General features: G+C 37.8%; 1 protein-coding gene across 1 annotated transcript in view; it reads right to left on the minus strand.

Annotated features, from left to right (window-relative positions):
• Window positions 1-11251, minus strand: part of LOC112157220 (VPS10 domain-containing receptor SorCS1) — a gene marked incomplete in the record, with an annotated part of 185039 nt that overhangs the window by 11036 nt on the left and 162752 nt on the right. The window contains 5 exon segments of the mRNA XM_024289836.2: window positions 2412-2546; window positions 5370-5482; window positions 8538-8661; window positions 9928-10061; window positions 10673-10859. Of these exon segments, the coding sequence (XP_024145604.1) occupies window positions 2412-2546; window positions 5370-5482; window positions 8538-8661; window positions 9928-10061; window positions 10673-10859 (693 nt within the window).

Here is an 11251-nt window from a genome sequence, read left to right on the forward strand (position 1 = left end):
TCTCTTTTATAAACCTATGGCAATATCTTTGGACTTACTCATACCTATTTTTGTTGTGTGTGATATAATATTTAATAGTTCTATCATTTATTCAATCAAATTAAAGTACCAGAAATGTGCAAGTACTTATCATTCTTATCATAATTTAAACAATTTTGACAAATAAAAAAAAAAAGAAAACATGCATAGTTCATGAAACTATAGTCAAACATCGTCTGTGTGCTGCCCCCTACAGGTTGAAAGGAGGTATTGCAGCTTAATTTTGTGATTGGTTGACTGGTGTAAGTCCCAGAAGTTTCAATTCATCATGCTCTACAGCTCCAGTATAGAAGCCCCGCCCATCTTTGATTCTGTAACAGTCGGTTGTTTAATATGTTAGCCTTTATTAGCTATAATGCTAGCGACATTTTACCACTTTCAGCCACAGGTCCCATTCGGACCTGCAAACCCTCAGCTGCGCGGACAGCCCCGCTGTCGGGCATCGCAGAAGCAGCATCTGGAGCATCAATATACAGTATATTACTGGATTGGTCCTTGCCTGTTCGCTGCTAAAGAGAGAGACGTGCGCGCACAGGCGCCATTGCTGTGCATTGAGTCGCGTCAAAAGAACGCAACTGTTTCAATGTCAGACATGCAGGCATCAATCACAACAATCAAGCTACCTCCCTCATTTTTTAACCAATTTGTACAAAATATGCCTTGAATTAAAGCTAAGACAATGATTGATGTTGTGGTATATTTACATTTTTATTATCTCTTAAAAACAACTTGTAAATAGTGCAAGAACTGCACCTTCTAATGTTACAGCTACATAAAGATAATCTGTCAATCATAGATCCAAGCCCACTAGCTCCACTAGCCCCGCCCCTCTGGGCTGAGAATGGAGTCAGCTTCCAACTCCCCTGTTTGGTTACCCTTTAACTCCTCTGTTGTGGATTTGTTGACAATGTTGCCACGACTACGTCAATGTTGCTCGACGAGTGCAGCTTCAGCAAAAATTTACTTTGCTCAAAAATAGTATTTCAAACTGCAATAAAAAAGAGAGTTCATCAGTGAAACATGTGCACCCTATCCTAGCTTTATTCAGGGTTTTGTCAGTTTAAAAAAAAATGAAATTTGCAACCAAACATGCCAGTCACCTCGCTCATCTTTCACTCGCTCTTGCACTATCTTGACCTCCGCCCTAATCACACCCTTCTCCGCCTAACAGATAACCTTCCACGGTAATCAGGTCGTGAAATTAATTAGTGTAAATAAATATGAACTCGTTTATCATTGACAACCCGATATTGAACATAAACCACTAAACTCTCCAGCGCTGACCTGCAGGATGTTGTAACAGCTCCAAAAAGAGCCTCGTGTTCCTGTTGTCTGTGGAACTTTCTACTTTCATGCATAATGCATACCGCGTACCACACTTGTTCACGTCTCTGGAGACCCCCACATAACCTTCTGCACTGAGAACATCTCACCCCGATAACTGCTGGTCAGATTAGAGCGACCCGCAGCTTCAGACTTTAGAAACCAGCTTTCATTTTCTGCAGTTCTGCAGTTCTCTGCCAGGCTCCCACACAGTCTAAAAATGAACCCGGCTCTGTTTTTCAAAGGGTTGATATCCAGTTGTTCTAACAACCAAACTCCATCTTTAGTTTCCTCTCTGCTGCAGAGTTCATTCATCTTATCTGCCTCATTTGCTAAATTAATTGTGATATGAGTAATTTCGGTATTCCTTCACCCCCCCCTTTGTGCTTCTGAGCTGTTTAAATTTAGTCTATGCTTTGACTAATTACTTTTTCTCGCAGTGTACCGGGTCAGCACATCTATCACACCTGATAATAAGCAGAGTCTGCTCTACACTTTAAAATGCCAGCCTTGAATAGAGATTTATGGATTTCCAGAAGATCGAGCAGGTGTGAACAGGAGGGAGACTTCCTTTCTCTACGTGTTGGTTTCTTCCCACAGAGGGAAGTAGGAGGGGGAGGGAGGGGGGGTACACGGCGTTATTATCAGTCATTATTTGTTACGTGAGAATCATAATTTAGATCATGTAGATACGCCTGTGATTTAGCTGCTCTCCACCCAGCAGAATGTGGCTGAAGGCGCTTTCTAGTCTCTCCGTCTGATAACTTGTTAATACTTGTCTGGCTTATTGATGAGTCTGTTGCAGAGACTCCTCGGGCGTTTTCCAGAATTAGACTCGCTGAGAGAGAACCAGCCTCCCTGCAGTGGATCAACACTGACATCTGCTGGCAGAAGAAGGAACTTGACGCCAGGATTTTAACACAGCAATTACAGGGTGAGTCATAGATCAGACAAAAGAGGGAAGTGATGTAGTGAAGCTGGAGTGAGGATAACAAGGTGCCATTTATCTAACCGCAGAAAAAGCGGTGATGCTTCAGCTGCTTCCTCACCTGATCCAGATGAGCTGAGCTCTTCTCCGGTTTCCCCTCCGTTACTTGTTTGTCTGGCAGGAGGAAAAACTCTGCTGTTGTGGGCAAACCTGGCAGAACGGTGACCAGCAGCTGATCCTCTCGCATGCCGGTGGCCTGGAGGGGAGTAGGAGGAAGATGAGGGTCAGAACATTCCTGCACTGGAAGGAGATCTGGACATCCTACGGGTCAGAACTTCTCAAACATGATATTTTTGAGAACATTTTTGTCCACCCCAATGAAAATACATTTTTTGTGTGTGTTTTTAACATGTTCTGCATTTTTCTTATGGTGGAATGGATTGATAAATACAATTAAGCTTAAAATTACATTTTTGAGTATTTATTTATTGAAATTCCAATGAATCAGGAGCAGATGAAAAAAATGCAGTTTGAAAAAGATTGTAGTTGTTAAAAATAAGCTACAATTGGCAGGCCACAAGATTCCTTCTACTACATCCACTGCAGACAAAAACTGCACGGCTGGATGGCTCCAATATTGGTCGTCATGTTTGTTGCACCGCTAATGTTAGCTCAGGCTTGTTAGCAAGTAGAAGAGAGTTTAAATAAAGGGATCATGGGAAATGAGTGGTGGCTTACTTTTGCAGTCCCAGTACAACTCAAAGGCAAATTTATTTTCTTTTCTTTTTTTTTACATTTTTATTTATTAATAGGAAAAACATACAACATAAACTTGAGTTGTAAACTCAGACATGATCAAAATAAAAAGGAGACAGAAAGAAGAACAACTTAGAAAGAAACTTAAAATTAAAAAGAAACTTAAATTAGAAACTTAATTTTTTGATAAACTACTGCTGCTCTGCAGAAAATTGATCATAAAAATTAGATGTTTTTTGATTTTGGATAATCAACACTTAATGATCTTAAATAAAAGCCCACTGGGAACCCCTTTTATAATAGTTCAAACAGTGATTGGAGTGGGACTTCAATCTTTTTCAAAATTGACATCAGACAAAAATATTAGGGATACAATAAATAAATAAATAAATAAATAGAATTAGGAAGTTATTAATTTATCAGTTTCACTTGCTGCACTACTCTAGAAAAAAAAAAACAATTATTTTGAAATATAGAATTTGAAAAAAATGTGTGTATTACTGATCAGTTTTGCATCTTTCCCACTCACTAATATTATGTAATAATACTTTAAAGTCCCAAAATTAAGTCTGGGCCCCCAGAATAATATGATACACGCCACATATTTGACCACATCTTGATAATTGTACATTAGACAATTTAAGATTTTAATTTTTGATTGAGAATAAATTGGTCTTATGTTGTCAAGTTCTGACAAAGGAATCTTAATTCTCCATTGACTGTAAACAAATTTTAAACTCTGGCAACACACAAGTCACTTGATTTAGACCTGAGCATGTCTCCAAGTGTCTGACCTAACAAAGGTTTAGTAAAGAATGGTGACAAACTGTAATTAACTGTAGTGTTGTGAGGATGGAGGCAGAATTTAGATTTTTTTAATTGTTTCATGCAGAACTAAATGCAAAATCAAGCAACATGTTAGGTCAATATAGGTGCAGGACCATTTAAAAAAAAACAACTTTTTAGAGGCCATTAATTATTTATTTTGAAAGTTTCAAAATAAAAGCATCAATAAAGCTCTAAAGGCTAAAGTTTATTAATGACAGGTGCCAAAGATTACAAAAAAGAAGTTTTGCTTATAAATGTGATTTCTACTTTAGTTTCTGTTACTAACATCAATAGAATCACCTAATCAAGGACTCAGATGATTGATCAGATCAGTACAAATTAACTACATGGCTTCCATATGTAATTTGGCTAACTGAGCTTAATGCTGATTGGCTGATATATATATATATTTTTTTTATATATTTGTTTTTTATTCCAGAATTGAATTCAGTGTGTCCTCCAAACTCTTTAAGCTTCTTCCTTTCTTAAAGGAGTCTGCATGGATAAAAAACTAAACTAAATTGTTGCTGCCTTGAAAGCTCTTCTTGTTTCTTGAAGTTTTAATTCGGCAAAACATCCAAATCACATGATGACTGAAAACTAATTCATCAACAATATTAACTATTCATTAAAAATAATGCAAAAAGCTGAAGAATTTGAGTCTAAAATGCAAAACTTTGTTTCCCTCTAATATATATATATATATTACATGTGTCTTCCATTGGTTATTAGTTCATATTTTATAAGCTTGTGTGGAGCTTTTCAAGCCTCATAAGAAAGATCTCTGTTTCGTTCAGCTCTAAAGCTTTTAGAGACAGTAACAAGTTTTATAAATATCAAAAGTATATGAAAATGAACTGCTGTGAAAAAGATGGACTTCTTTCACTGATTCCAGATGGTGTTTTCCTCCTTTTATAGCGCTTGCTGCAGTGAATATTGAGCATAATAAAACTATTGTGTCAAGTCCACATTTCTTTCCCCACATGTTCTGCGTTCTAAGCCTCGAGGCATGAAAAGAAAAAGATATCATGTCAGTAAAATAACAGACGTGCTCGGCATTGACTGCTGACATGAATTTATTTTTGGATCAAAAAGCATAACAATCTGATGCAAGGAGCGGGAAGGCCACCTCCCTGGAATGACAATTATATTGACATTCTGAGGACATGTCAAGAAACTTCTGGGTCCAACTCTGGAGCTGACGAGCTTGGTGAGAGTTTTGAGTCATTTTTCACACTTAACAGCTCACGGAGCGCCCGTCTGCCCTGAGGTCAGTGCAGAGCGTGCACTGTGACATCCATCCCCCCGTATGTTTCAGCATCCCATGCTCCTGGGTGACCTAGAACTGCAATTTTCTCTCTTCTGCCTCTCCGCTAACTATTTTACATCGTAAAGACTCAGATCAGATCTCAGCTCTGGGGAAATCGTGTTGTTTGGCGGAGCTTTTGCAGGAGTAAAGCTCTGGCCTCTATGAAAGCAGCTGAGAGCGCTTCACCTGGATCAGAGAGTTCCTGATGACCCGGCTCACATCCAGCCTCCATTCTGCAACGTCCGGGTTGTGCTCGTCCAGGTTTGATGAAAAGGCGAGCAGATGAGAGCGGAAAAACTCTGCAGGGAGACGAGATAAGTGTGTGAGATGCTTTTTTTCACTCCTTTCATCTTTTCTTTATGTGGAGCCTTCAGATTCGACCCATAGACTTCATCATTTCTCGTGAGAAAAACACAACACATCATGAATTGAATCAGATTATTAATCCTTTCCTTAAATTGTTTTTACAAAAACTCACAGAGTTAAACATCTCACATTCTTCTATATTTTGCTTTTTTCCCCCACATACTTTTCATTATTCAGCTAATTTAACATTTTTCATGAATTTTAGTTGCATTTTTTTAATTATGGCCTTTTTTTAGCTTGGAGTTAGTGTTTTGATTATTACCCATCTAATTTATTTAAGTTTTCTTAAGGTTTATTCAGCTGCTTATAACTATTTTCAGGTCATTGAGCTCTGTAATGTTGCTTGTCTTTTAGCATTATCTTATACTGGACGTGGGTGCTTCTTGGTCAACTTTCCATACTTTTTCGACTGTTTTCTTTTTTTTTTTTGATTAGACTGAATCACAGATCGCTGAGATCACTAGTTTCTCACTCGCTCTGCCTCATTTTGGATTGCTTTGCCTTAAAGTACGGGTATCCATGTGGTGCCAGCTCCTGCAGCCTTGGGCAAAAACCCGTCTCTTTTTTCTTCTGGCTCAGCATGTTTTTTTTCTTCTTTCTTTTCTTCTTAGTGTTTTTTCTCTTTTAGAGAGCACAGAGTTTTTAGTAGCAGATGTTTGAGGTGATGTAAAATGTGTGCCTTGAAAGAAGCATGGTAATTGCAGATATATTTACACGTTAACACATTTGCTTTCAAGCATGGAGGGAAGACAGACTTGTGTTGTGAGTGGTCAAAGTTTCACCTGCAAATAAGGAGAACTAAAAAGCATCCACATATGATGGATAAAAAAAAATAATAGAACTCTGTCCTTGAGCTAAACACTGAGCCCAAAAATGAAAAACAAGACATGATAACAATTTAAAGGCATCATAACACCCAATATAGGTGACTTCAAGACAGAAGTGATTCAAAAAATTTGATAGAAGCAATTTTTAAGTTACTTTTGGGAACTACCAGTGGTTCCGAGCGCTACATTAAATTCCTAAAAATGTATTAATCTAAACATTTGATAAGGATTAGCTCCATGGGATGCCACATCTCATTTTTGAAGTGTTCCTCATGTTAGATTTGTAACCAAAGAAAATCTGACAAAGCAGAATCAGCGATGATGCTAGTGTGAATGCTTTTTGCCATAGTAGCTGCAGGTGGCAACGTTTTTGCTGAAAATGGTGATGCAATTTACTACAATTGCTGAAGGGATTTGCTGAAAATGCAAAAGCTTGCTAAAAGACTGGAAATGTCATTAAAGAACTGTGAAAGAACGCGTAAGTTAATGTAAATTTCTGAAAAATGTGTAATAAAACTGCTTAAAAATTCCTAATGCATGACAATTTTGCAAAAAAATATTTAGTGTGTAGCTTAAATATGAGCTAAACTCTAAATTAGCCCCAAAAAACCTTAGTGGATGCCAAATTAGCCAAAAAATCTAGCACATTGCTTAAATGCTAGCTAAACTCCAAAATAGCCTAAAAAAAAAAATTCTCAGTTAACTAAATTACTGGTAGCAAAAAACGTTAGCTTGTTGTTAGAATGGAAGCTAAATTCTAAATTAGCCAATAAAAGCAGATAATAAATCAGCCACAAACTGTTGCCAAAATATTAGTTAAACAACAAAATAGCCTAAAATTCTCCAGTAAACTAAATTAGTCAAAAACGTTAGCCTGTTGCTAAAATAGAAGCTAAACTCTAAATTAGTCAATAAAAATCTTACTAGAAAACAAATTAGCCAAAAAACGTTAGCATGTTACTAAAATATTAGATAAACTCAAATTGTTTTTTCTAAAATTACTATAAAAGATAAAACATAGCCTATGGATATATTTAAAGGCTTGTTGCTAACCTACTTAGAATTTCGACATTTGAAGACTTTCTTTTTTGTTTCCTATGGGGCATATTTCGCTCTAAATTTAAAAAATGTCATAAAATTCATAAAGAAGTTAATGAAAACCAAAAATACAAGCAGTAATGTCTTGAACGGGCTGAACGTTTAAATACTAAGATTACTGAAATCACTGAAAGTGTGACTGAGTTTGCCAAGCATTCACACAATTATGACACAGATATAGTATATAACTAATGCAAACACACACCCACACACATAACACCTCTCAACTTGTTTAACCCCTTATCTCAATGCAGTTTTATAAGCATATTTTATGATATTTAATGTTTAAATCTACTAGATCATTTATAATCATAGAAAACAGCTAGGATGTAAATATATTTACATTCTACCTCTCCTAAGTGCTGTTAAAGATGTAGAATAGAGTTTAGAAGTAAGAAAGGAGGTTCCATTCTTTGGAAACGTGCACAAAAAACTTTTTTTTTGTGAATTTTCATAAAATGTGGAGACGTCAATAAAATAATAATATCCAAAGGTAGATGATGAATACATAATCAAGTAACGGTATAGGGAGCAGAAGTTGAGAAATTATAATTTCTCTAATATGGAAATTAGAACTATTAACTGATTAATACAGTTTTTTTTGTAATTTCTATATATAAACTTTTTATTTTTCCCACATTCCTCAGATATCTCAAATCAACTGTACTATACTGATCCACAAACAAAGCCACACAAAACTTCCGTTTTAGAGAGTTTTGTTTTAAAACACACCAATCGAGTTATTTGCAGACAATCCCTACAGCAGTTTACTGTCTTTAGAATTGCCACTTTGCATAAGCATTTAGGATTCTACTATCTTGCTGAGTGTGCAGCACTTTTATATAAAGCAGCAGCACTCTCAAAAGCTGGGAAAGCTCCTCCATGCCGCAGGTGATTAAACATAATAAAGCACAAGATCAGCACTTCTGCAGCACTTTATTTACTGAACTATTTAGGCTCTCCTATATGTTCTTATAATGATCTAAAATGGATTAAAATGGACTTTATGAATCACTTTGTCTCCGATTCGTCCTGCAGAATCTCAGGGGATGTGGAGACTCACCGTGGACGGCGATGGTTTTTCTGTCCTGCAGGATGGCGTTCCCTGCAGACACCTGCACCGTGACCGTGTTGACACCTTCCCGGGAAAACGTGCACGCCACGCTTCCCTCAAGGGTGATTACGGGCTACAGAGACGGAGATGGAGAGAGTCAGAGTCTGGAAATTCCTGTGAGACGTGCCGTTATCAGCAGCTGGTTAATGTCTCACAAGGCTGTTATTTACACTGTGGAGGTGTCAGCATGCTGATGCACCCGCAAACACTCGAGCGTCGGCCTACAGAGACCCTCTTCTTGTCATTGCTCACGACTCAATTTGTCCTTCAGATTACTTTCAGATGCTAAAACTGCCAGAGTTTATTACTGGTTTGTGTTAGCTCTCCTCATGGAGGGATCCTGATGGAACTAAAATGTCTATCAAATCATAATTATGACGAGTCATCTAAAGTAAGCAGAGCCCTCTTGGTTTGTCAGTGTTTTATAGAGTGTGTCAGATTTGTACAATCCTGTTTTATCAACTTTAACCTTACGAACAACATTCTATTTCTATTTAAAGTCCCACTCTGATAATCTTTTGATCTATTTTAAACCCATTCCCAGTGGTCTTTTAATTAAGATAATGACATTTTTAGCCAAAATTAAAGCAAACAAAAAAAACACATTTAGTTGTTTTCTCTGACAGTTCCTACGGAGCAGCAGTAGTTCATAAAAAAATAAAAAAATTGCCTCCAGAGGTGGGTATTGATTATAATTTCCAGAAACACTTCGATTCAATTAACAAGAGCCTGAATCGATTCGATTCAGATTATTTATTTTTTTCGATTCTTTTCATTGCGCTATAGCATTACACGTTCTTTCAGAAGAAGTAGAAAGTATGAGCAAAAAACAATGTTTTAGACCACAAATATTTACTTAAAAAATAACCCAGCTCTAACCGTAACTATAGGCGCTGAATAAGTCTTCCCCCATTTACCATCATCCATGCTCTTCAAAAAATGCATAATCATAACAAATACTCCTGGGAAGGATTTTACAATAGAAAAAACATGTAGTTGAATTGGTCTTTGAGGTCCTCTATGTAAAAATCTTACACAATTAGTCACATGACAAATTCAGACTCTTCTACAAAAAAGCTTAAGATTTAAAGTTCCATAAAAGTAGATCACCTGCTTTTATCCAACATAGTTTTGATAAAACTTTTGAATACAACAAATTACCAACTATCCCATTTTATTTATTTTAGTGACTTTATCTGCAATATTTGTTTTGTTTCTTTTTCTTTGACTGCAGTTTGGAAACCAAAGTATCACAAAAATTCAAATTAGTTTGCAGAATAAACATTTGAGAAAACCCCAAGAGATCTGCTAATGTTATCGTGGAGCCATGCTCTCATACCTCTGTGTTATTTCCGATCCACCAGATGTAGGTGACCGTCCCCACTTGGCTGGGCCACAGAACAGCCGTCAGGTTCACTTCCTTGTTCCTCACCACCACAAATGGAGCTGAGAGATGGATGTACTCCAGCTGACCTGCTTGAGCACATGCATGCATCAGAGTAAAGGCGATACTTTTGCGCTAAAACATTCAGAAAAGAGAGAAAATAGAATTAGCCGCTGAGATAAAGGAAAAATGCCCAGAATTCAGTCTTGCGTTGGGACCAATGGCTGCCATCTGCGTGTTATTTTTCATCTGCAGCCTCCAGAGCTTGCAATGGCTCCGTTTGTACCGCTGGCACATGGGATGGACAGATTGTTGGGGGCAAAGGCGATCCCCGATCAATATGTCAGCTCTTTTACATCTGTCACGCCCTGAAAACAGCAAATCGGTCAGCCCTGTTCCATATGCGGCAGCAGCGGCTTCTGTGGGCAGAGTGACCACGAAGCATACACTGACTTGGGAGGAAGTGTAATGAGATTTGTTCTATCTGACTTGTTTGTTTGGTTATGGGCAGGGAGCGTGCTCTGCAGGGAGATAAAAAGCGGGATGCCGCTTACAACCTGACAGCAGCAATTCCGCAGAATGTGATAAGAACTGAAGCAGCTAAAAACCGCAAAGGCACAAAATTGAAGATATTTCTATCTGGTGAAACACACAAATACATTTGTGTAGGCATATCTTTTAAAGTCCTCTGGCGCCTCACATGTGACGTGCAGGAAGAGGGTGGCGGTCTCTGAGCCGAGGCTGTTCTCCGCCGTGGCGGTCACCCGGTAGATTCCCACAGCTTTGTAAATGTGTTTGATCCCGTCCTCGATGGTGCTCACGTTGGAGTACGTCAGAGCGTGCCCATCTCCAAAGTCAATGGTGATGCTCGTCCTCGCCCCGTCGCCCTGCGGGAAAAACACTTTCAGAAAATGCCCGTCGCCTCATCAGCAGGAAGATTTTAGCTTCTGTGTTTTCTGGAGTATAAGTCACAAGAGCAAAAAATGTCTAATCAGGAAGAAGAAAACCATATATAAGTCGCTTTGGAGTATAAGTCACACTTTTGGGAGAAAAGTGTGACGTTTCAGAACAAGTCTGCCAAGCTTAGCATAGATAAGAATAAATACACTAATAAATACAATAATACTAATCTTTTGATGTATATAGGAACAATATCAAAGTTTAAGTGGAACACAATCAGATTCTCTTCCATGTTTGTTTTGAACGACACTTCTTCTTCTGCCACATTCAGTAGCAAATACTCAGATGCAGCGCCCTCTAGCGGTTGTTAGAGGAAACA

This window comes from Oryzias melastigma, linkage group LG1, assembly GCF_002922805.2.
Source record: "Oryzias melastigma strain HK-1 linkage group LG1, ASM292280v2, whole genome shotgun sequence".
In the NCBI taxonomy this organism is placed as follows: Eukaryota; Metazoa; Chordata; class Actinopteri; order Beloniformes; family Adrianichthyidae; genus Oryzias; species Oryzias melastigma.